The sequence below is a fragment of the Equus przewalskii genome, chromosome 16, assembly GCF_037783145.1.
Source record: "Equus przewalskii isolate Varuska chromosome 16, EquPr2, whole genome shotgun sequence".
NCBI lineage: Eukaryota > Metazoa > Chordata > Mammalia > Perissodactyla > Equidae > Equus > Equus przewalskii.
Window position 1 is genome coordinate 78,007,608 of NC_091846.1, and position 25,853 is coordinate 78,033,460.

General features: G+C 47.2%; 2 protein-coding genes and 1 long non-coding RNA gene across 21 annotated transcripts in view; 1 reads left to right on the forward strand and 2 right to left on the reverse strand.

Moving 5' to 3' along the window:
• Nucleotides 1-4,012, reverse strand: LOC139076361 (uncharacterized). The gene is made up of 3 exons (XR_011527932.1): nt 3,872-4,012; nt 1,407-1,457; nt 1-176 (listed from the first exon to the last, which is right to left on the reverse strand). It is a non-coding gene; the product is annotated as an uncharacterized lncRNA (long non-coding RNA).
• Nucleotides 1,654-25,853, forward strand: part of NAXD (NAD(P)HX dehydratase) — a 27,649-nt gene continuing 3,449 nt past the window's right edge. The window contains exons 1-9 of one of the 3 annotated variants that reach the window (XM_070578527.1): nt 1,654-1,759; nt 3,417-3,610; nt 8,308-8,458; nt 12,824-12,869; nt 13,544-13,632; nt 15,666-15,774; nt 23,737-23,787; nt 23,870-23,974; nt 24,774-24,894. In XM_070578527.1, coding sequence (XP_070434628.1) covers nt 8,355-8,458; nt 12,824-12,869; nt 13,544-13,632; nt 15,666-15,774; nt 23,737-23,787; nt 23,870-23,974; nt 24,774-24,894 — 625 coding nt within the window. In that variant the 5' untranslated portion in view covers nt 1,654-1,759; nt 3,417-3,610; nt 8,308-8,354. Of the gene's footprint in view, nt 1,760-3,416; nt 4,494-8,307; nt 8,459-12,823; nt 12,870-13,543; nt 13,633-15,665; nt 15,775-23,736; nt 23,788-23,869; nt 23,975-24,773; nt 24,895-25,853 lie in introns of those variants that run through there. The other 2 variants (XM_070578526.1, XM_070578525.1) reach the window with 2 other exon arrangements.
• Nucleotides 12,048-25,853, reverse strand: part of CARS2 (cysteinyl-tRNA synthetase 2, mitochondrial) — a 67,789-nt gene continuing 53,983 nt past the window's right edge. For 4 of the 17 annotated variants that reach the window (XM_070578520.1, XM_070578511.1, XM_070578502.1 and 1 more), the window contains one exon: nt 23,973-24,342. In XM_070578520.1, the coding sequence (XP_070434621.1) occupies nt 24,334-24,342 (9 nt within the window). In that variant the 3' untranslated portion in view covers nt 23,973-24,333. Of the gene's footprint in view, nt 13,747-23,147; nt 24,343-25,853 lie in introns of those variants that run through there. The other 13 variants (XM_070578517.1, XM_070578507.1, XM_070578501.1 and 10 more) reach the window with 9 other exon arrangements.

Consider the following 25,853-nt stretch of genomic DNA (forward strand, 5'->3'; position numbering starts at 1 on the left):
AGGTCTTCTGTAATGGTATCCAATGTGCTACTTCACATTCAGAACAGTAAGAGATCCGGCCTCCGACGGATCTTTCTTGCATCTATTTCTTAGCCTGGTTTGATGAAGACAGCAGCCTGCAGGCCAAGAGCACCGGGGAGGACAGTGTGGAAAGGCAAGGAAGGTCACCTCTCAACCTTGCCAGAGAGATGGGACAAATGTGTTTTATTTTAGAGGTGATGCAAAGGAAATGAAGTGCCACCCACATTTCAGACTGTTCACTTTCCCTCCCTGTCATTTGGCTTTGGAGGACAAATCATAATACAGGGAGGCAGGTCTGTGTCCAATGAGCTCCATATCCCCTCTCTTCCTCCTACCACCACTCCACAGGATGGGCAGCTCTGACTCTCACGCTTTACAACTTCATAGCTGAGTAACGAAGAGTCAGAGTTTAATTATTTGTACAACTTTTCTAAGTGTACACAGATCTGTCCCCTCCAAAACTAAGGAGAGGGGCACAGGAGAAGGAACTCCTGTTCTGCATCTGAGGGAGGGCAGACTCACCACATCCCAAGGATTAGAGGTGTTGGAAGTGGGGGGCAAGATGACCCATTGAAATGTAAATATTTAAATATGCTTGCATTTAAAATATAAAAAAAGGGTAATGTAATAAAATAAACAAAATAAATGAAAAAAACTTACAAATTCATACTGGTAATAAATAACCTAGTTAATAAATAAAACAAAAATTCGGAATAAAATAAAAATTCACAAATTTTTTCTGAATGAAATAAAAATCCAGGAGCTCACACTGGTAATAAATAAATAACCTGGTGTACACCACCCTAACCAAGTGATCAAAGTTAACGAAGTTAATGTCACCAAAAAATGGGGCAAACTGACACTGCTTATATAGACGATCCCAAGCAATCTCAAAAACATTTGCTAGAACTAATAAGTTAATTTAGCGCAAAGGACACACTGTCAATATATAAAAATCAATTGTATTCCCATTTACGAGCAATGAATAACTGAAAATTAAAATCTAGAGGCTGGCCCCGTGCCAGAGTTGTTAAGTTCATGCACTCTGCTTCGGCGGCCCAGGATATCACCGATTCGGATCCTGGGCACAGACCTAGTACCGCTCGTCAGGCCACGCTGAGGCAGCGTCCTACATAGCACAACCAGAGGCACTCACAACTAGAATCTACAACTATGTACTGAGGGACTTTGGGGAGAAGAAGAAGAAAAATAAAAAATAAAGTCTAAAAAATAACATTTATAATAGCATCAAAAGCATGCTTTGGGTGTGTTGATAGAAATGTTCTAAATCATGAATGTGATGATTACATGATTATATACATTTGTTAAAATGCATAGAATTGTACTTTTAAAATTAGTGGATTTTATTGTTACGTAAATTATACCTCTGTAGTGGAGGAAGACATTTCCTCTTCCCAAATGTGGGTTCGTCTGGCCTGAGAACGAATTAAATTCACATGAGACAGAATAGCAAGAGAAAATTAAACAAAGCTTTATGAGGAACCATGGCCCGGGGCCTTTCTTCCCGAAGGAAGAAAGGGCACCCAAGAAGTGGGGTGCACAGAGTGGTTATATACTCCCAAACAGGGTGTTTCACATGTGATTGAAATGTCCCTCCCACAATAGTCACAAGATTGCCCTGTCGGCACAGTGCTTGATGGACACAGCAGGCAGTGGTCTGCTGTCTCAGAGGGCGTAGCCAGAGGCAAGTCAATTGTCTGGAGCTGGGCGGTCACAGGTGAGCACAGCAATCAGTTCCTAGCCTAAGGAAAGGTGCTTAATCCTTAAGAAATGCCAATGTTGGGAGGGGGAGGGAAGTCAGTTACAGGAGGTTACCAGAGAAGCACAATAAAATGCAGATTTAAATCCTTGCCTTTGGTATTGATTAAGGGTTTCTAGAGATAAGGTCATCGCCTTTCTTGTTCCTGGTACAGAGAGAGGGAGGCACCTTTTACAGATAGAGATTTACCTTACAAATGTAAGTGTCCTAACAAAGGGCAAGTTCCATTCCTCAGAGCCTCCTTCCCTGTCCCAGTTTATCAAAAGCAATCAGCCTCAAATAATCCTGATGCCAAAGAGACATATCTTGGGGTGGCCAATTTCAGGTCCCTACACCTCAACAAAGAGAGAGAGAACTTACTATGTTCCACCTTCTAGGTACTGAGCATACAGTACAGAAAAAAGTAAAGCTTTCCCATTGGAGCTAACTTGCTAGTCATGGTGAGACAGATGACAATGAACGAACGAACGAATGAATGACTGAATACATCAAATAGTGAAAAGTGCTAAGAAGAGAAAGAAAACAGGGTAAGGGGATGGCAGCGGCAAGAGAGACGAGGTATGAACTATTTTATATAGAATGGTCAGGAAAGGCTTTGCACTGATAAGACAAATGGGCAGAGACCTAAGGGAAATGAATGCATAAGCCCCACAGATATCAGGAGAAAGAACATTCCAGAAGAAGGGAGAGCATGAACAGGCTTGGCAGGTTAGTCTAAGGGCAAAGAAGTTGACGTAGTCGGGAGAGAGCAAGGATGACAGTGGCAGGAGACTGAGGACACCATCACAGGGGGGCTGGAAGGCCACGGAAGAAAGAGACTTTGGATTTTATTCTGAGTGACACAGGAAATCACTGGAGGGTTCTGTGCAGAGGAGTGACATGGTCTTTCATTTAAGATCATTCTGCTGCTGTAGGAAAGCAGGGAGGTGAATTTAGGTGTTATGAGGTGAACTGCATCCTCCCAAAATATGTTGAAGTCCCAACCCCCAGGACCTGTCAATGTAACCTCATTTGGAAGCAGGGTCTGCAGATGATCAAGTTAAGACAAGGTCATTAGAGTGGACCCTAATTCAGTATGACTGGCATCCTGACGAGAAGAGGAAAACACCATGCGAGGACAGGGACTCACAGGAAGAAAGCCAGGTGATGACACAGGCGGAGATTGGAGTGTTGCAGGCACAAGGCAAGCAATGCCAAGGATTTGTGGAAATTAATGAAAGAAACCTTAACCAAGTTGGAGTTGGGAAGGCCTGTAGGGGGAGCTCTCATACCCTGTCACACATCTCAATTACACCAAGTAGGAAAAGAGAGAAACTTGCATCTTGGACAGGACGTACAACTACTTCACAGCTGAAGGAAGATTTCTCTCCACACCGGCAGCAACCCAGGCAACGAGAAGCTGCTGCGGCCCTGAACTGCTACTTTCCCCCACTGGACTTTGCTTTAGAACAGCCCCTCCCTACTCTCCCTTTTCTCTATAAAAACAGCTCCCCTTCTTTGTTTGCTGGATTTGCCTATGGTCTGCCATAGCATGCACACCCAAATTGCAGTTCTTTTGGTTATTCCTGAATAAACTCATTTTGAGCTAAAATAACAGGCAAATTTGCTTTTTAAGTTGACAGATGGATGGCCACCACCAGAAGTTAGAGCACGCCTTGATTTTGGACTTCTGGCCTTCAGAACCGTGAGACAATGAATTTCTGTTGTTTAAGCCCCCCCAGCTTGTGGCAATTTGTTATGGCGGCCCCAGGAAACGAATACAGAACGCTATTGCCATCACCGCTTGTCCACGAGGGCGCTTCAAACAGGGTGCGCAGGCAGGCAAGCCCTGGGTCTGTTCCTGAGGCAGGGCAAGCGGGAGGAGGGATGGGGTGGGGGACAGAGACGTCAGGATCCCTCCAGGCTGGCGGCTAGAGCAGCTGGGGGACGGAGCTCCCGCTGACGGAGGTGGGGAAGGTGGCGGGCGCTGGGCTCAGGGCTGGTTTGGGAGAGACCCAGCTGGACGGACCAGCTTGGAGTCCAGCGGAGGGTCGGGCGGGGCCCGAATCTCGGACCCCGCACTTAACAGACCTGAGCTGCAAGAGGCGGTCCTCGAAGCCCTCCACCTGCTTTCTGGGGTCTGACGCCGAATGACAGGTGTTCTGACGGCAGCCTGCTGACCCATGGGCAGCGTCTGCCTCCATCATTTTCTATAAGGCCCTTGCTCAAAGGAACGATAAAAACAAGCCCAGCCTTCCACCTTGAAGACGCATCTTGATTCCGGCACCGGCCTTCCAGCAAAACGCGGTGGGCCACAGCGAGGGCCCAGGCCCGGTTGGGCAGTGGGCTTGTCAATCATCTGCAACAGGATGTGACTGGTGGAGGCCCGTCACGGGGTGGAGCGAGGCCGCGGTTCCGCTACCGCGAGTTGGGAGCCGGCTTCTGGAGGCGGCGCGGGGGTGGCCGGGAGTCGGGAAGTCCGCCGGGAGGTTGTTGTTCCGGCGGCGCCGCGGGGGCGGCCGGGAGTCCGGAAGTGCCCCTATGGCTCTGAGTTCCGGCTGGTTGGTGGCCTGCGCCAGCGGGCAAGGTAGGATCGATATGGCTGTCCCCGGCATGGCCACTGGGGCGGGGGTTGGGGCTGCGGTCGCCTGCGCGGCCGTTGTCGCGCTGCTTTCGGCAGTGCTCGCGCTCTACGGGCCACCGCTGGACGCAGGTACCCGGCCGCGGGCCGCTTGTCAGGGCGGGAGGCGCCGCTGTGGGGCCAGGGGCCGCTGGGGGCCGTGTGTCGGGGAGCTCAGGGCGGCCGGGGTGCGCGGGCCGGGAGCGACGCCCGCCCGCCCCCGGGGCCTCCAGTGTCCGAGCGGAACATGCGAACCCGAGGGCTTGGAGAGCCGGGACCACCGAGTGGGGGGCGAGCCACCCGCGCGAGTTCTCGGGCCGGACGGACCGGGCCCGGGCGTGTGTGCAGGGGTCACTTGAGGAGGGGGGTAACCCCGTACCCTCTCGTGTGGCTTTTCCTCTGTGTGCTCTGTGGATATTAACATACCCAGTATCTTTTACACCGCTAAATACGTAGCTTGTGTATTATATTATCTCATTTCTCACGACAATTTGGAGAGATTGCTGTCATCCACCTTTGTGTAGACGACAGAGGCTGTGAAAAAATAGACTTACCCAAGCCTGGGTTCCCCAGCCAGTGAGTAGCTGAAATGACAAAATGTGCTTTTGTTGTAGTAATTAGAAAGATTTTACTATATATGTATATACACACACATACATAAATACATGCTGGGCATGATCAGAGACAAGTGTTGGGGAGTTTTGGCTTTTTGTTTTTTAGGACGATAGTTCAAATGCTTTGAGGAGCTTTGAGGGGTCCCTCAGCTTCTGCACCTCCCTTCATCGCATCAGCACAGAGGGACTTCTGGGCACCCGTTTATTCAGAAATTTTTTTTATCGGTGGTTTTTTGTCTTAAAGTCACACACTATGATGAGTCCGCAAGATTTTTCTTTGAGTTTGAAGTTTCATTATTAGACTGACTTGCTGAACTTTTACCACAAAACAGGTGGAGTTCTAGATCGCTGACTTCCCATGCTAGCTTTAGGGCATCTCAGTTATCTTAAGGATTGCTGTCACATGCTCCAAATTAGTTATGATTCACATTAGTTTAAATCACGTTTGGCGAAAAGAAACATCAATAGCATAGAAAGTTTTAAGTGTCAGGTAATTCTGGAAAACAGCCCAGACTTAAGAAATCTATTTAATTCCCGAGTCGTCCTTAGCCACACTTCTGTAAAACAAACAAAAGCCAGACAGGTTTGACCTGTTCTTCCAGACTCAGAGTTGTCGTGAAAAAAAGGTACTTAACAGGATGAATTTTAAGTCGCCTCTTGTCGAGGCCTTTTTATCCTTCAGAACTTTGATGTTTACTTTTAAGTATTTCGGTGGATAAGTGCAAATGGCGTGTCAGTAAGCCAGCTGACACTGTGATTCACTGTGCAGTGTGGGGAAATTTAATTGAGCTTCCTTTGGCCCTTTTGCTAGCAGAAGATGTTCCTCTCAGGTGAATAGGACAGACGCTGGGGACCAGTGTGGATTTTATTTTGCATTCATACAATTCTAGTTAAAAAGTGAAAATGCTGTATTTCTCAACAGTGATCCCCGCCCCCCAAATGGTTTCAGAGGGCAATTGAGAAGGATTTGACTTGTCTTTTTGTTGGTGGGGTGAATATTTTGTTAAAGAAAAATGATTTCTTTTGCCTTAGAATAGCATTTTGGAAAAATGGTGTCTTTTGGCCTAGTTATCCATTCCTAACCAAGGCATCTTCACAGGTCTGTCTCTCTGGGCCCTAGTTTCCTTCTCTGTTGAAGAAAGAGAGGCTGGCTGCTAATGAGGAAGTGAAGGAGGATGCCTTTAATTCATCGAACATTTGTTGAGTGGCTTACTCTGTGTCACACCCTGTTTGAGGTGATTGTGGGTGAGGGTCCAACATGGAAACACGTGGACCCTACCCTTAAGCTGCAGGTGGAGCTGTGCCACATTCTGTGTAGGCAAAGGGTAGTGGGGTGAGCTTAGGGATATTTTGTGTGTGGCTAAGTGCTGTGTGTAAAGTGATGATATCTAATAAACCCAAAACATTGTAAGGAGCCCAGAACAACCCTTGAGTGACTGGTAAGTTTGGATTCTGCTTTTATAATTTCTGTACTTTAAAAAACAACTCTAGGGGCTGGCCTCATGGCCAAGTGGTTAAGTTCACTCGCTCTGCTTGAGTGGCCCAGGGTTTTGCCGGTTTGGATCCTGGGCGCGGACATGGCACTGCTCATCAAGCCATGCTGAGGCAGCATCCCACATAGCACAACCAGAAGGATCTACAACTAGAATATACAACTACTTACTGGGGGGCCTTGAGGAGAAGAAGAAGAAGAAGAAAGAAGAAAAAAGATTGGCAACAGATGTTAGCTCAGGTGCCAATCTTTAAAAAGAAAAAAAAGCAACTGTGTTTCCTGTTCAGGGGGATTTGAAAGAGTGACCATTCTCTGATACTCTTGTATTGACTACTTGTGTTGTTGTGCTAGATACCTTATAGTTTGAAACAAATCCTTGCAGGCATTTTCATGACTGCTGGTGGCTAACCAGCAGCCAGCAATTCTGTCTTTAAAGCTGATTATACAGCTCTGGTGCCTTTCATGCAGCTTGGCAGGGAGCACTGGGAAAGAGCATTTTCTGGTAACTGCATGGTGAAGAGAAGTGCATGTCCTGGGAGTTGGGAGTGTGGGTGGGCATCTGGAAGTGGAGTGAACCCGGGGCGAGGAGGCAGGAGAGCGGGTTGCTGTTAAGTCAGTGCTTCTCTGGGCTCCGAGTCAGGGTGGGAGGCAGTCCTGCGCACTTGTCACGGGAGCAGAACTCGGCCGGGATCAGCCACTGTACTGATCCTTGAGCAAGCCTATGTGTGCCTTTCCTTGGCCAAAGGTTTACAGTGATTCTGTTGTGAGTTTTAATCCTGGGTTGGTTTGGAAGAAGGTGAAAAGGTGTTTGAGTTGAGGGGGTCTGAGGGTCTGATGTGTCACCTAAGGAGACATTTACAGTGACTCATCCAAGAAAGTTACTTGAATAATTTGTTGAATAAAAAGTAAAACCATAAGAGTGTCATTAAAGATAAAGCTGTTTTACCGTATGGAGCTGTCACCTCTCAGTCTTCATTTGAGCTAGGGACATGGGTCTAGTTTCTCAGCTGCTAAGATCCTGGGAAGGATACAAATATTGGGTGCCTTGTTTGAGAAAATATTGTTTATATCTACAAAGGTTCTTTAATTCTAGAGAAAATACATGGTGTATTTATTCATACACTGGGCTCTACAGAACATAGCAGCATTTCTCTTGCAGATAGGCTGTTTTAGATATTAAGCAAAATATAAAATGCAGGATTTTTTTCAAGAAAGACCAATTAAAATGTAGCTATTTAGAGATAATTCAAAATGATCAAATTATTTTAAAATGCCACTTTAAACCCAATGTAAGATGTTCTCTATTTAGAATGCTATTTCTAGGTTATTTGATTAGTATCTAATTGAGTGTTGGAAGTAAGACTGGAAAATTAAACTGGGAATACTATGAATCTGTCAGGCTTGAATGTGACAGTGGAAGATAACAAATGGGAGCTTGCTTTTCCAATTTCAGAAAGAGACCTAATAAAGTTAAAGGAGATTGAAATGAAATATGTTTAGTTATTAAGTAATAATGCACTTTTTAAAAAGCTTTCGGAAAGATTAAGTAGGCTTCCAGAATGTCTGATGCATTTCAAAATCACAGTTGATAGATACAGCATGTGTTAGTGTTGTTGTAATTTCTAAGCATCATTTGCTTACAGAAATAAAATGGTGAAAGCTGTGGATAAGTCTGTGTCATTCCTATGAAGTTAACTTTGGGAAGTGTTTTGGTTAATGGGGTATTTTGTTTAAATCTTTCTCTTTATGTATACTAACAGATATTTACCTTTCTGAATGATTGCATTTTCCTGTTTCTCAGTTTTAGAAAGAGCATTTTCACTGAATAAAGCACGTTCGATAAAGGATATGAAGAATACTTTTCAGTTGGTGAGAAATATTATACCTCCTCTAACTACCAAGAAGCACAAAGGCCAAGATGGAAGAATAGGCATAGTTGGAGGCTGCCAAGAGTAAGTGACTTGGAAATGTTAGTGTTTAAACAATCAGTCTCTGTTATTTGGCTGTCTACCTACCTGCCATCCATCCGTCCATCTGTCTGTCTCGTTGGACCCCAGTAATCAATTCTAAAGGTAGTCTGATACTATGACACTCGGTAGTCTTCAGTGATGAACTTTGTGATTGAATGGGAGAACTCTGAGGGGCCAGATCGAGCTGTTCCCTGGGGTGTGTCGGTGTTAACGTTCTGCCTGTAGTGGGGGGATGAGACTGTTTTCTTCTTCTGTACTTTTCTCTATTGACCAGACTTCATACTATACGTATATATTACTTTGTCCATCAGGATAAAAACCCTCAGCATCTGCTTGGTTTACTTTATTAATTTAAAGATTAACTTCCAGATTCCTGGAAGTCATTTATGAAATTTGACAGGTCCTAGCTTTACTCGAGGCCTGTTTTATCTTCTTGTTTTATGTCTTTTGCTGCCCCTTTGGCATATGACATTTATAATTTAATTTGTCCTTGTTTATAAATGATACCTACTGCCTTTGACTTAAATTCCACCTGGGTTACCATTTCAGTTTCTCCTTAATCTCTGTTTACATTTATGTGCTGTCTTTTTGCCTAGCCCTGACTTTTCAACAGTTAATCATGTAGTTAGGTGTGTTATAAATAATATGTAGCTAGATTTTCTTTCTTTACCCAGTATGACAGTGACTCCTCTTTTTAATTTTTTTGTTTTATTGAGGTCATAATAGTTTATAACATTGTGAAATTCGGTTGTACATTATTATTTGTCAGTCACCATGCGTATGTGCCCCTTTACCCCTTATGTCCACCTCCCTTCCCCTCTGATAACCACTAATCTGTTCTCACTGTCCTTGTGTTTGTTTATCTTCCACATATGAGCGAAATCATATGGTGTTTTTCTCTCTCTGGCTTATTTCGCTTAACATAACACCCTTAAGGTCCATCCTTGTTGTTGCAAATGGGACGACTTTGACTTTCGTTATGGCTGAGTAGTACTCCATTGTCCGTATACACCGCCTCTTCTTTATCCAGTCATTGGTCGATGGGCACTTGGGTTGTTTCCACATCTTGGCTATCGTGAATAATGCTGCCATGAACACAGGGGTGCGTGAGTCTCTTTGGATTGTTGATTTCAGGTTCTTAGGATAGATACCCAGTAGTGGGATGGCTGGGTCATATGGTATTTCTATTTTTAATTTTTTGAGAACTCTCCATACTGTTTTCCCTAGTGGCTGCACCAGTTTGCATTCCCACCAGCAGTGTATGAGGGTTCCCTTTTCTCCACATCCTCTCCAATACTTGTTGTTTTTTGTCTTGGTGATTATAGCCATTCTACCAGGTGTAAAGTGATATCTCCTTGTAGTTTTGATTTGCATTTCCCTAATGATTAGTGACGATGAACATCTTTTCATGCGTCTGTTGGCCATCTGTATATCTTCTTTGGAAAAGTATCTATTCATATCCTCTGCCCATTTTTTGATTGGGTTTTGTTGTTGTTGTTGAGTTGTATGAGTTCTTTATATATTCTGGAGATTAACGCCTTGTTGGATAGATGATTTATAAATATTTTCTCCCAGTTGGTGGGTTGTCTTTTCGTTTGGTTCCTGGTTTCCTTTGCCTGCAGAAGCTCTTTAGTCTGATGAAGTCCCATCTGTTTATTTTTTCATTTCCCTTGCCCGAGTAGATGTGGTATTCGAAAAGATCCTTTTAAGACTGACGTCAAAGAGTGTACTGCCCCTGTTTTCTTCTAGGAGTTTCATGGTTTCACGCACTGACTGCTCTTTTTAATGAGGGAGACAATCCTGTTCACATTTAGAGTCCACCTGACGCACCTGCTAAGGCTGGTCATGTTTCCTCTTTATTTTACTTGGTGCTTCCATTTTTTCTTTCCTTACTTTGCTAGGCTTTTCCTTTTATTAATTTGGAAATTCTCTTATACTTTCAAATTCAGCTCGTGATTGCCCTTTCTAACTACTGTGATGAATTCAAAGTGCCACTTGGGGGAGAGAGTGTTGGTGGTCGTGTGCCTTGAAGGTGGACCCTTCAGACCATGGTTCATCCCTCTTTGCCTTCTTCGGTGTCCAGCTTCCTTAAGCGGCAGTTGGTCTGAGAACTCCCAGCTGAACCCATAACTACTGAACATCATTTTGTATACTGGCAGATATTTCCTGCCCTCCCTGGTCTGCAGTTTGGATAGGGGCACTTAGCCTCTTCCGGCGTTTTCTTAGGGCAGTGTGTGTAGGTGACCCACTGGACTCCCTGCACATCCACTGCGCCTGCTGTGGTAGGTGGCTGAGCTGGGCGTTGGCTGAGTGTGGGATTCCTAGGGAGCAGTCATTTCCTTTTGGTAATCTGTGTGTGTGATCGCCTTGTCCTCTAGCTTCCATTTGCACCTTAAAAGTCTGGTGGAAATTCCCTTTCATTTATAAGTCGCTTGTTCTTGCTTGGATGTTCGAAAAATGTTTTCTTTAGAATTCTGCACTCTCTCCAGGCTGTGTTGGCTGTGTCTTATTTTTCACTAATCTCACTTGAGACAGGGTCCCTTTGGATGAGGGAAGTTTGCCCCTAGTACTGTTTTCTCACATCTCTTCTGTTCTTTTTTCCTCCTACTGCGTGTTGGACTCTTGGATTGTTAACTCTTAGGCACAGAAAGCTGGCCTTTCTGCCTTTGGGTCCTCAGTCCAGATAGCTCTCCCTCAGCTTCAGGGATGGAGGCCACCAGCACGGCCCTGCCAGTCCCTGTGGGGCCAGAGCAAGCCGGGCCCCTGGGTCCTTCATCTTTCTCGAGAGTTGAGGAAGTCAGGGGTTTTATTCCTCAGACCCCCTCCATCTCCTGCCTTATGTTTTGGGAAGTCTACATAAGAAGAATAGGCCATCAGATTTTCTTTTCACGTAAGTCTGATAGTGTAGGGTGTAAACATCTAACTTAAAATATGTCAGCTTTAGGGATTAAACTTTAAAGTAGAAACATCTTTCTTCCAATTATAAAATCGGAAAAGTATTATCTGCTTATAAAAATTCAAACACTACAGAAATATGTAAAGTGAAAGTCCCATAGTACCCTACATAATAATAATACAGTATGGACATGTTGTTAGCCTTCCACACTTTTCTGTGTAACTATGTTTTACAAAGCTGGGACCATGTAATACCTGCTGTTTGGTTATCTGACCTTTTCAGTTAATGCTGGATCGTGGGTATCGTTCCACGTTGATTCATATAGACCGATTATAAGTGGATGTATGGTATGCATTGGTAAAGGTGGGCTCTAATTTATTTAACCAATTCCCTATTGATAGGCAATTGGTTACCTCTATTCTTTTTTTCAATAACAGTATGACTGTAGACATCTCTGTACATTTATCTCCTTGTGTACCCATCTGGTTATTTCCAGCAGATCAGTTCCTAGAAGAATTTTTGCTGGAGCCAAGTACATAGACATTTAAAATGATGTTAAGCATTGCTAATTGGTCTTCCCCGCAAATCTCACTAGTGTGTGTGCTGCCGCCGATAAGCATCTGTTCTTCTCACACCCTGTGGCTGTCAGCAGCCTTGCTCATAGAGTAGGCAAGCTGTTTCTCGTTGTTTTAATGTATTTCTTTTGTTAGTGAGGTTTGTGTTCACGTTGTAGGGGGAGGGGAGAGTGTGCGTGCGTGTGTGTGTCTGTCTGTCTGTCTGACGTGTCCTGTCCTTTGCCATTTCTGGCCTGCTGGTGGCCCTGCTCTGCGGGAGAGTGTCACGTGTGTAGAGGGCACTGTTTTCCCTGTTTGTTTTTCCTGGGTTAGCAGATTTCTTCACTGCTTTGAATTCACGTAGAGGTTACAGCCGCTCATGTGGTGCCAAGTTCAAGGACTTTCCTTTCTGTGCTTGAGGCAATGATAAAAATAGTTACAGGCATTCTGGAAATAAGATGGAAGCAAGAGGGAGGAGTGTGAGTCTCTTGTCATTGCGCTGGGTGCCCTGGTGGCCCCCGTCCGAGATGGCTGTTGCTCTCTGGGAGCTGGGTCCCGCTTCTCGGGGCTGCGGCCCCTGGAGGGTTCTGCACTGCAGTCCCCTCGAGCACGGCATCTCTGCCGCAGACAGAGTCTTCGGTGAGCTCCCGCCGTCTTCTCAGCCTTCAGTTTGAACAGAGCGTTACAGAGACCGTGGGCACGGGACGCTGGAACTGGCCTCTTGATGTGGTAGAAAGGCCTTGTGTGTGAGACTGACTTCTCTGGTCCTGATGCGTGTTTCCTGAGCCCCTGGCGGGGGTGGGTGCTGTGCTGTGTGCTTCACGCCTGTGTAATTTGATAAACCTGGGTGCTTGTCTCGTGCTCAGGAGTCTTTGACTGTCAGTGTCTTCTTTCTAGGTACACTGGAGCCCCCTATTTTGCAGCCATCTCAGCTCTCAAAGTGGTATGTTCACGTATATCTTCTTTATTGGGGTTTTTCTAGTACAGAGTTGGATTCTTCAAATATGAGTAAAGAAATGTTTTCTGATGGGAATCTAAATAACATCCTGGGCTAGTCATGGGTGAGAGAAATACCTTTAAATCTGTCCTGGACTCTTGTGCAGTGACAAGATATGTTGACTTGAAACTCTTTTTTTTTTAAACCAAAGTTTTACTAGCATTGTACTTCACCAAAATCTTCATGGGATGTCTTTCCAGTCCTATCTTAGTCAGTTGACCTCTTTTAACCTCGGCACTTTCCCGTGCATTTTGATTAAGTCCTGACGGCCAGTCAGCACAGTTAACACAGCAAACATGACACGCACTGGGCCCCAAGGCCGCTCTCCCTGCGGGCCTCATTGCGGGTACAGCCTAAGCTGGTCTGGGTCGACCTGCCTCTTAAGTGGCAGCAAGAGTCTGCCTTTCTTTCCAGGTCTTTTTTTAGGTTACATCCTCCTCCTCAGCCACCTCGCTGTAGTTTAACTGCCGTCATTGGCTATTTTTCTTTTACGGATAGTGCTGAGTGATTTGAATGGTTGAACACCACGTGTCCTGTGGTGAGTGGCTCATGCCACGGTCACTTTGGGTGTCTGTGGAGCCAGTCCTGCTTTGAGTCAGCCTCTTGTGCTCATTTCTCAGGGCGCAGACTTATCCCACGTGTTCTGCACCCAGGAGGCCGCGCCTGTGATCAAGTCCTACAGCCCGGAGCTGATTGTCCACCCGGTTCTGTGAGTGGCCCCGGGGCTCTGCGTGCAGTAGTTCTCCCCGTCACGGGCGTTCTCACGCTGACTCTCTCAGAGCCTCTGTTAAGTAGCTGCTGTGCGGGGGTTGGTAGGTAGGTGCTGTCAGGAGAAATGAGAAAACTGTAATGAGCCCATTGCATGGTCAGAAGAAGACAGACAGACAGCCGTGTGCTACAGTGTGGGATGAGATTTGGGCCACCAGGGCGACACGCCTAGGGCTGCTCCTGGCGGCCCATCAGAAGTGGCTGAGGGTTCCCAGGTCCAGAAGAGGCCTTTGGGCCTGCCTGTGGTCATGCCGCTGTGGCAGGAATGGGGGCCTGCGGGCAGCGACAAGACTGTTCCCTCCTCCAGCAGATGTTTCTGCTGCAGGCCCTCTCCTGGGGTCCACGGGGACAGCTCTAAACCGAGCAGACAGAACACCTGCTCCATGCAGCTTCCTCTCCAGGGCAGCCCTGTGCCCTAGGATTTCTGCAGTGATGAAATGTTCTCTCTTGGTGCTGTCCAGGACTCTTGTCACTGACCACATATGGCTACTGGGCACTTGAAATGTGGCCAGTGGAGCTCAGGAACTGAGTTTTTACTTTAATTGTAATTACATTTAAAGCTACATGTGGCTGATGTCTACTGTTTTATGCCATACAGCTCTGGAGACAAATAAGTACGAAAACAGTATCTCCGAGGGTGGTGAGGACCACAGGGAGAGCAGGAGCAGGGAAGGGGACAGAGTGCTGGCCGTGTGTGGGTGCCGTGTGTCATGTCTGTGCCCTTGGTAATAGGGTGATCCTGGGCAGTGGCACAGAGAGTTCATTCAAATAAAGACCTGGAAATGGTGAGGGAGTGAGTCCTGCAGACACGAGAGGGGCTGGGGGTCCCTCCATACCTGGGGAAGAGCTGGTGCAAGAACTTGAGCTGCAGGTGTGTGGGAGCACTTGCGGGCTCAGGATTCCCGGGGGGACCAGAGAGGTTCAGGCCCAGGCTTTGCAGGTCGTGGGGGTTGTTGTAAGGGTTTTGGCTTTCATGCAAATGAGAAGGGGGCTGCTGGAACATTGGAGAGGGCGGGTGGGCGGACAGGACCCAATGTACATTTTGAAAGGCTCCTCTGGCTGCTGTGTTGAGAATAAGCTCTTGGGGCCCAGGGTGAACGCAGGGTCCCACAAGGAGGCTGTTGTAAGGATCCTGGTGACAGGTAAATGACAGGTAAGAAAGGGAGAAGGGTCACATTCTGGGTACATTTGGGAAGTACGGCCCCAGGATCTGCTGACCGATGGGATGTGGGATACAAGGAAAAGACAAGAGTCGTGAAGGCCACCCAGGGTTTGATCCAAGACAGTCATCATTTAACAAGGCGAGGAGACTGAGAGGGTGCGTTTGGGCAGGGGTGACCATCAGGAGCTGGGTTCGGGACTGTTTGTAGTCGCCTGTCAGACATCCAAGCAGATGTGGCTGGTAGGCAGCGGATAGGAGTGGGGCGGTCAAGGAGGCTGTAAATCTAGGAGTAGTTAGCTTCCTTGTGGAAGGTGTTTAGAGCCAGGAAACAAGGATAAGGCCACCCAGAAGTGCATGTAGGCAGGGAGAGCCTGGCATGCAGACGGGTGGGGAGGTGAAAGACGCCAGGAGCGGTGTCCTGGAGTCAGTGAATAATTGTCCACAGACTGTTCTAGAAGGCCCCGTCTCCCTGTAGTCAGAGAGGAGGACTAAGGGTGGCTGGATCTCACAGTGTAGGGTAGCTAACTTCGACAAGGGCAGCTTTTGAAACAAGCCATAACATCTTATTCCAGCTTGTTTTAGATGATGAAAGCTAGACCTCTGCATTCGGGCGTTAAAAGGTGAACCAGTCTACAGAGAAGACTAGGAGACATGATGGCTCATGCAGGGTGGGGTCCTGGCTTGGATCCTGGAAGAGGAAAAGAACATTGGGGGAAGAACTGGGGAGATCCAGAAAAATGTGCAGTTTCACTAATAAAGTAAAGAAGTGAAAATGTTGAGTGAACCGTTCTGCCCTTCTCTTCCTTGTTTAGTGACAGCCCTGACGCTGTTCAGGACGTGGAGAAGTGGTTGCCCCGACTGCATGCCCTGGTCGTGGGGCCTGGCCTCGGCAGAGACGACGGCCTTCTCAGAAACGTCAAGGTAGTGTGTAGAGTCACTGCACGTGACTCTCCTGGGGGCTTTGACGCCCAGATCTCGTGAAGTCAGGCTGGAGCATTTGCCTTGCATTTTCTGTTGTTTAGTGTCCTGTGTGCCTCTTTGTGGGATAATTAAGATGGATAAAATTTGGGGCATAGAGGAGGAACTAGAGATAGTAATGATCTTAAAAACAAAACCAGGGCCGGCCCGGTGGTAGAGTGGTTAAGTGTGTACGTTCCGCTTCCGTGGCCTGGGGTTCGCCGGTTCTGCTCCCGGGTGTGGTCATGGCATGGCTTGGCAAAAGCCATGCTGTGGTAGGTGTCCCACATATAAAGTGGAGGAAGATGGACATGGATATTAGCTCAGGGCCACTCTTCCTCAGCAAAAAGAGGAGGATTGGCAGCAGTTAGCTCAGGGCTAATCTTCCTCAAAAAAAAAAAAAACCAGCCTGAGGGAATCTGTTTTCCTCTTGGGGCACTGGCTCTTCCATGCTACAGCAGGAGGAGGTCGCTGTGGAGTCACTCGGCGGTTTCATGAGTGTCACCCTGCCATTTAGGTGTTTTATATCCAATGTGGTGGGAGAGCCCAGCGTCCAGGCTGAGCAGTCTTACCGTAGGACAAGGTTTGGGGTCAGGCTTAAGTTCACCCTGCAGCATGACCCCCTTCCTGCCGGGACCCTGGCAGCTTGCTCAGCCTCCCCATCCTTGTGCCTTCCCTCTGAAGGGGGTGCCTGCGCCCCTGGGGGTTACTGTGCGTGACATTTTGTAGACTGCTTTGCGCAGTGCCCAGTTAGGCACAGTATGTGATACAGCAGGGACAGTCGAAGTCACTGTCGCTGATGCCCTGAGTGGGAGAGGACAGTCTGAGAATTATTCTAACAACTTGATTTTTGCTGTTAAGTTACACATCCAGATAAAAACCCAAAAGGTATTCTGTTGGTTCTAGCTTTGTGTTGTCAGCTGGGTTCTCTTGAAAGCTCTGTTAGTCTAATTTCTTAACCTGTTGCTTCTCCAACCTTCCTGAGTTTCTTGTTGGCTCCAGAAAACCCTGGGTCTCAAGCCCCATAGGCCTGTTGGTTTGCGGCCTCGACCTCTGTTCTGTTCCCTGCCATCTTTCTCCCATGAAACTATCACATACCCAGCCCAGCCGGGCACGTGGTGATGTGGAGTGGGCACGAGACCCTGCTTCTCCCTCACATGCTTACATACGCTCATCTACCTTTTCATTTATCACTTATGCTCTTCTTTATTACTGGACATTCATTTCATGCCTACCTTAATCCAAAATGATTAAAATAATTTTTGATCCTCAAGAAGTCGAATAGAAATAAATACCACCCGAGATTAGGGAAAATAAAAAGGTTTGGATGGCACACCAGTCCTAGTGCTGTGTCCGTCTGCCAGCCTTCTCTGACACCTGCTGGGTAGGCACTGCCCCGAGACCCTCCTGCCTTCCCTGGAGCCCTTCTGGGCTCCACGCCGCCGCCCCAGCTGCCACGTGGGAGAGGGCAGTGCTGTAGCCACCTGGGCCAGCAGGGAGCTCCAAATGAGGGAATGCGCCTGGCGCCATGGTCGGTGTGCGGCCACACGCCTCCTGAAGGGTCAGCGGTCATGCCGACCCTGACTTACCGTCCTCGTCAGTGACCGACAGGGACTCTGCTCAGCCCAGCTTTCACCTTTTGCATTAAATTGAACAAACTCTTGAGTGAAAGGAAGTGTAGGGAGCTATGGTTGTTGTATTTTCTTAGCAGTCTGATTGGTAAAGGACATTTGAAAAAGGTACAGGTGTGTTTGCTTTACAGAATTTAGTGAGAACATGGATTTTTAAGGGTGCCTTCCATGACAGATCTTGCAGTTCCAGCCTTTGGGATGAAAGATGGGTTTGAAATTTCACTGTCTTCAAACTCGTGAGTTATCACTGAGGAGAAACAGTAGCTGTGACAGGTGACTGGGCTGAATGGAACTGAGCAGTGTATTAAAACTGAGAGTAGATCCATTTATTACTGCCCCTTTAAAAAGGGTTGATTTGGGGCCATCCCCGTGGCCGAGTGGTTAAGTTCACACGCTCTTTTTCAGCGGCCCAGGGTTTCTCGGGTTTGAGTCCTAGGTGTGGACGTGGCACCACTCATTGGGCCACGCTGAGGCAGCATCCCACATGCCACAACTAGAAGGACCCACAACTAAAGATACACAACTATGTACCGGGGGGCTTTGAGGAGAAAAAGGAAAAATAAAATCTTTAAAAAAAAAAAAAAGCGTTGATTCAAACACACATATCCCCTGGAGGACACCATGCTAAGTGAAATAAGCCCAACATGGAAAGACGGTGCATGATCTCACTCCTGTGTGGAGTCAAAATAGTGGAACTCATGGAAGCAGGGAGTAGAGGACAGGGGCTGCCCAAGGGGGCCTGGGGTCAGGGAAGTGGGGAGGTGCTGGTCAGCAGTACAATCTGTCAGCTACACATGATGAACAGGTTCTGGGGATCTAATGGGCAGTGGTGACGAGTTCAAGTGCCGTACTGTAGACTTGAAATTTGCCAAGAGGGAGGTTGACCTTGAGTGTTCTCACCACTAAAACATAGGCTCACCTGTGTGCGGTGATGGATATGTTAATTAGCTTGATGGTGGTGAGTGTTTCACACTACATACATATATCAAAACATCAAGTTGTACCCCTTAAATACATATAATTTTCATTTGTCAACTATACTTCAGTAAAGCTGGTGAAAAAATTTAAAGATAAAAATAAAACACGTATCCTGAGCTGTGCCTGGTGTCATCAAGGAAGTGGAGAAGCCTGCAAATACCTCTCTTCTGCCTTGCAGTGTATTGCACTACTTTGAATTTAAAAGTTTTTTATTTAATGAAAATTCTCGAAACAAAGAAAAGGAGCCCACTGTCTAGAACTGGAAGCTGGCCCGAGTCTGTGGAGTGCTAGGAGATTGAGCGCTTGAACAGAATGTCGCCTGCTTCCCTCTGCTCTGGAGTGAGAAGCCACAACAACAGATGCCTGGGGGTAGGCGGGGCAGCTGCTCCCTGCACGTGCAGACAGCCAAGAGAACAGGAATGGTTAAGGAGCCGGCAGCTGTGCCTGCAGGAGAAGTAAGCTGGCAGGCAGGCAAGCACCATTTACGAGGAGCTCTGGATAACACACTGCGAATGAGAGGCCTTTAGGGTTCTCCTGGTCCGGGGCCACCTGGAATTAGCATGGGAGGTGCACGGCACTGGGCAGGCGGCCCATTCTCATCTTTGAAGGTCATAACTGTTTGCTGACAAGTAGGAGTTAATCAGTTGAGGAGGCTCGACCCTCAGGTTCCTCCCAGGGGACCCCCTCTCCTGGGGAATTCCCGGTGTCAACAGCAGGCCTGCAGGGCGCTTGCATCCTGAGGTAGTGACTCTCCGCACAGTGGGGTCCCCCCACAGGTGGTGGAAGATAGTGTGGTGACAGTCTTCTGCTAGACAACTTGTCCTTGGAAGGGGAGGCAGAGGGTTCCTGCCAGAATGGGGCCTGCATGTTGGGTCCCCTCCCGAGCCTCGTGCTGATGAGCTTCTTGACCTTTCAGGACCTGCCAGTTAACCTCTGGCCCCATTTGATCGTGACAGAGTGGAGCTCATGACATCCTTTAATGCCCTGTCATCTTGGAGACTTACACATGCTGTTGGTGCCGATGGGTTTGACTTCTGTATTGGGCACCCTCAGGACTCCTGAGGGGCTTCCATTAGGTTAGGCTCTGTTTTCATCGTCACATCCTGCTCACTGGGTTATTGAGCTTAGTAGAATCTGTGAACTGTGCCCTGGCATTGCATGCCGGGTACTTTTCTTAAGTACTTCATGTTACTAAACTCGTCTAGTTCCCCCAGCAGCCCTCTAAGTAAGTGTTGTATTGCTTCCGTTTCACAAATGAGGGAGCTGATGCAGGCGTCAGATGCCCACTCTCATCCAGGTAGGACTCGTGTGTTTATGTCCAGAACGTCCTGTGCCAGATTCGGGCTCCAGGGGCTGTGTAAGTAAATAGTAGTATTTATTTAATTCTGCTGCTGTGTGCTGTGTGCTCTGTGAGACCCAGGGGACACAAAATCCTAGTGCTGGCAGGAGTATGGTAATGAACTTGGCTAGTCTTTGTCCCCTGTTCCTTGGAAGGAGCCTCTGAACCTTTGGAATTTTCCAAGTGATAGCAATGTCTGCGTTTACGCTAAAGTGTTGACTCAGGGTTCACACCAGCAACAGATTAGAGTGTTGCCGCTGGGGGGGCGGTGGGGGGGAGTAGACCCCAGTAAACTGCTTGGTGGCAGTGGATGTGCCTAGAGGGGGACCGTGAGTCCTGAGTCACCAGGAGCAGCCAGGAGTTCCTCTGGGGAAACTTCCAGACCTCACTCCCATGTCTCCGTTTGGCTGATCCTGACTTATGTTCTTTATAATAAAGCTGTGATTATAGGTACAGGTTTCCTGAGTTATTTCTAACAAATTTTCGGATCTGAGGGGGTGGGGGGAACGCCCACATTTGTAGCCAGCGGGTTAGAAGTGCAGGCAGTTCGAGAACTCCTGAGCTTGTGGCCGGGGTCTGAAGGGAGGGTAGTGCTGTGGGGTCCCGCCAGTCAGCGAGGAGAGCAGCACAGGAGTGGTTCTGGCACACCCTCTGGGCCGGCTCTTCAAACATGCACTCTCCTCCGAACCCTGCTCAGACCTGTTAATCCCATCTCAGGGACCCTGTGTCCAAGGGAAATGTCCTAAGCAAGGGGTGGGGTCCTGATTTGTAAACCTCTATATGGAGTGCCTGTCCCTGACCAGACGGGGCATGAGTAAGCAAACTTTGATCCATCATTTGGCTGTGATACCATGGTAGTTATTTTTTTCTCCAACCATATTACAGACACGTGGATTGTGTTCAACCAAACACTGTTATCTAAAATGCTGAAATAAAAATGATTGATTACAGCAATATAAAAACACAGTTTATATCAAGAGGGATCAGGTGTGAATTTAACATGAAAAAAGCTAGAATTCTCCCTACTTCAAGTTGTTTTCTCTGTGAATTTAAGTTTGTAATGAAAAATTTAGTATGTTTATCTTAAAAAAAATTAACACCTTGCAACGTGCAGGTTAGAAGGTGGAAAGTGTGCATGTGCCCACTGCCCTTCCCAGCCAGAGCCAGAGTTCAGGTCTCCTTCGTCCCTTGGGGCTTCTCTCCCTCTGCTTAGGAAACAGCCGTCTTGGTCCTGAGAACGGCCGACATTTCTGGAGCATTTCCTGTGTTCCAGCCAGTACAGAGCAGTACATCATGCTTTCTTCCTTACTAGCTGCCCGCTCAGGGCCTGCTACGTAGCAGACATCTGTGAGATGTCTCTGAATGAATTCATTATCTGGTGCAATCTCGAAAACAGCCCTGTCCAGGTAGCTTTCTGTTCTTAGCCTCGTTTTTCTGATGAGGAAATCGAATCCTGGAGAAATTAAATGGCATCCTGTGCAGGTGGCCAGGTAGCAAGTTCACTGGCGAGTTTTTTAAATCAACTTGAGACTTTTACATACCATACAGTTCACCCATTTAAAGTATACAGTTCACTGGTTTCTAATATATTCACAGAGTTGTGCAACCAGCACCGTGATCAATTATTAGAACATTTTCATCACCCCAAAAAGAAACCCTGTAGCCCTTAGCAATTGCTCCCTGCTCCTTTCAACCTTCGCAGCCCGTGGCAACCACTAATCTACTCTTGTCTCTATGGATTTGCCTATTCTGGATCTTTCCTAGAAATGGAGTCATACAATATGTAGCATTTTATGACTAGCTTTGTTCACTCAGTGTAATTTCAAGGTTCACCCTCGTAATGTGTGTCAGTACTTATTTTTGTGGCCGTTTCATCTTTCACTGTGTGGTATACCACATCTTGTTTGTCCATTCAACTGATGGACCTTCCACTTTTTGGCTATTACAAATAATGCTGCTGTGAACATTTGTTTACAAGTTTTTGTGATAACTCTGTTTCACGGGAACTTCCGGTGTTTTCCATAGCGGCAGCACCATTTTACATCCCCATCAGCCACTTGTGAGGGTTCTGGTTTCTCCACATCCTCACCGAGACTTGTTATTGTCTGTCTTTTTAATTACGGCCATCCCAGTGGCTGTGAAGTGGTATCTCATTGAGCATGTGTTTCCTCATTGTTGTTTTGGTTTACATTTCCATGATGGCTAATGATGTTGAGCATTTTTTCATGTGCTTATTGGCCATTTGTAGATCCTCTTTGGAGAAGTATCTATTCCTATCCTTTCCCTATTTAAAAAATTGTTTGTCTTTTTATTATTGAGTTTTAAGAATCTTTATATATTCTAGATACAAGTCCCTTATCAGAGACAGGATTTGCAAGTATTTTCTCCCATTCTGTGGCTTGTCATTTTATTTCCTTGATGGTATTATTTGCAGCACAAATTTTTAATTTTGATTAAGTCCAATTTATCTATTTTTTCTTTTGTCACTCATGCTTTTGGTGTCTTACCTAAGAGGATTTTGCCTGACACAAAATTTTCTCCTGTATTTTCTTTCAAGAGGTTACTGTTTTAGCTCTTATATTTAGGTTTGTGTCCATTTTTATTAATTTTTGTATACAATGAAAGGAAGGGGTCCAGCTTCATTCTTTTGCATGTAGATATTCAGTTGTTCCAGCACCATTTGCTGAAAAGATTCTTCTGTTGTCCAGGGAATTGTCTGGGCATCCTTGTTGAAAATCAGTTGACGTAAGCGTAAGGGTTTATTTCTCGGCTCTCATCTCTGTTCCATTGATCTGTACAGCCGTTGTTCTGCCAGTACCACACTGTCTGAGTCACTGTAGCAGTGTGCTAAGTTTTACAATTTGAAAGGGGGGGCCTCCAACCTTGTTCTCAAGATTGTTTTGGCTACTCTGGGTCCTGTGCATTTCCATGAGTTTTAGGATCAGCTTGTGAACTTGCAGGTAGGCAGCTGGGATTTTGGTCGGGATTATGTCGAATCCGTAGGTCAGCGTGGGGAGAAGTACGGAGAGACGGAGATGTCAGTGTTGTGGCCAAACACTGCAACGTGAAACTAGAGATTGAGGAAATCTGAATCAGCGAAAGCCAAGTCAGTGTTCACATAAAGGCAAGCAGACAGAGCACTGTCACTGTTAGAGCAGGAGGCAAGCTTCTGGGAGGCTCCGCACACAGAGCTCACGGGAGGGGCTCTTGGACACCCCAGTGTCAGCAACTATGACAGAGGCTGTCGGGAGGGTGGCTTGTGCGTTGTGGGCTGTCACATGGCACTTCCAGGATGCTAACTGTTAATTAAGTAGATGTGCATTTATCTTTCAATGTTTTAGATTATTCCTACTTAGCATGTATTTTGTTTCGCTGTTTTCTTCTTTAAATTTTTTCTGTTATCAGGTGGCTGTATCAGGTAGAGATCATTTTTACATGCTATTGCAATATATAATCGTCATAAAATACTGGTTCATCAAAATAAGCAACCATATGTTAATCATATATATATAACTTTTTTTAGCAAAAAACCTTTGAAACTTTTAGTATAACCTTTTCAGAAAGAAATGATTTACTGTTTATTATTGTGACTGCTCCTTATTTTAAAACACAAAGTCTTATGAAAAATACATAAAAACTAATGATTTGGGGACTTCCCAAGACTTCAGGTTTCTCCTCTCTGAATCCTGAGTGTTAGCATCTATTGGAAATCTGGAGATGCTAGCTTGGGGTCAGCCTTTGTGGACTAGCCTGGGACCCAGTGCTGTGTATAACATTGCCCATGGGCTTATGTCTTCAGAGTTCCAGTGCCCTGCTTCACAAAGGGACTCTGATTCATTTGGGTCTTTTTTGTTTATTTTATGCATTTACTTTATTATTTTCTAGTTACTTGTAATTCATCACGGAACTGCTCAGTTTTATTTTAATTCCTTGAGAGGCGATGGCCTTGGTGCTCAGCGTAGCTTTCTTTTCTTGCAGGGCATTTTAGAAGCGTCGAAGGCCAGAGATGTCCCCGTCGTCATCGATGCAGTGAGTGTGGCCTCTCCTCTCCCATCCCCTCCTCACAGCCAGGCCCCAAGGCCATGCAGTAAGCACACGTCCTTGCCTGCAGGATGGGCTGTGGCTGATCGCTGAGCAGCCGGCGCTGATCCAGGGCTATCAGAAGGCTGTCCTCACGCCCAACCACGCGGAGTTCAGGAGACTCTCGGAAGCCGTGGTGAGTTTGCCGACCACCTGAAAGACGGGGCGAAGCCCTCCTCGTCCTGAGGAGGGTGACAGACACGCGCTGCGGTTCTGCCCCTGCTCGTCCCCCCGCGCATCCGCAGGACTGACGTGCAGATGGCGAGTGGACAGTGCGTTCTGTGATGCATGTTTCTCACGTGCTAACAGTGTGGTTTTTCTTGGTGCTGCATGTAATGACGGAGCATCTTCTAATCCGTGCGTCTTGGATTGGATAAAGGGTGGTGGGGGGCTCTGGCATCAGCCAGCCCCTCCCGCTGTGCACGCTGGGTGGATCACTGTGTCCCTGCCCTGCGTTGCCTTGTCTGTAGAATGTGGATCACGAGGGCATCTGTCTCAGCAGGCCTTTGAGGACGAAATGAAACAATGCATGTAAATCTCTGAGTCCTTGCATATTAAGTGCCACCCCATAAATGGTAACTCGCTATGGTTCGAAGTTGTATCATTCTGCAAACCCTTAAAATCCCAGCTATGGGCAGAGTTCTTTTGATTTTGGTCTGACAAGCTGCGGTGGGCCCCAGAGCAGTATTTCTGCCATGAGCTGGTGTCGGCGTCCGCCCGGAGGACTTGCTACCCACTACCTTGTGGGCCTCCTTCCAGCTGGTGGATGGAACTTACGTCTCCACGGGTGGGGCGAGAGCCCGGCCATCAGCAAGTGCCTGGGCACTTCTCCCTGATGTGAGAGCCTGAGGGGCAGGATCTGTGCGTTGTGTCCATGATTGTGGGCTCCTTTCACGTGTCTGATGACAACCTTGTTTGTGTGTCCTGTGTCATAGCTGAGAGACCCCTTGGACAGCAGTGATCCCCACGGAGCTGTGCTGAGGCTCAGCCAGGCCCTGGGGAATGTGACCGTGGTCCGGAAAGGGGAGCGGGATGTGATCTCTGATGGCAGACAGGGTGAGTGGCCTTGGGCTTTGCCCTGTGTCAGCCAGCCAGCATGATCACGCTGAGCACGAGCCCTAGGAAGACCTCTCATTCACACATGACACACATGCTCACACAGCACACGCACTCATGTGACACATGCTTGCACACATCATACACAGAACATGTGTTTCACACATGTTCATATGTGTTCCACACAAAGAAGGACTTCCTGTTTTGCCAAGGGACGTGACAGCGACGAGTGCTGATCCGAGTTGATACCAGGTGCTGTGGCTCCAGTTCTGTCAGTGGTTATAAGAAACAGCCAGTGGGAAGGCGGCTGTCACCACAGGGGGTGCTCCAGGGTCCCCGGGCTGTCTCCATCTTGCCTACAGCATAGACACAGTTAGTTGAATATTTTGTGGCATTTTGTTCTCATTTATAAAAATGACTGGAAGATGAAGAAACCCCAGGAGCTGACACTAGTGCTGGGAGTCACCAGGTGCCGGATGTGGTGACTCTTCCAGTTGTGTTCTTCCCCCGGAGCCTGTGCACCGTTGAGCAGGAGCAGGACGCAGGCATGGGTGGAGCGCTCAAGATGCGCCGTCAGCACTTGTGTCTGCACAGTGAGATGCATGACCAGGATTGACTGTATACTATCTCCAGCTTCCTGAAAACAGGAAGGCTCCCTTCATTAAAAACTTGATCTGGGGCCGGCCCCATGGCGTAGTGGTTAAGTCTGGTGTGCTCTGCCTTGGTGGCCCGGATTCGCAGGTTTGGATCCCGGGTGTGGACTTAATGCACCACTCATCAAGCCATGCTGTGGTGGCGATCCACAAATGAAATAGAGAAGGATGGGTACAGATGTTAGCTCAGGGCCAATCTTCCTGCCCCAAAGGAACAATAAAAACTCAATCTGGAGGCAAAAAGCACAGTGGTTATTTTAACAGAGAGAATTTAACACAAAGAGTTGTTGCCTAGGGGTAGAGTTG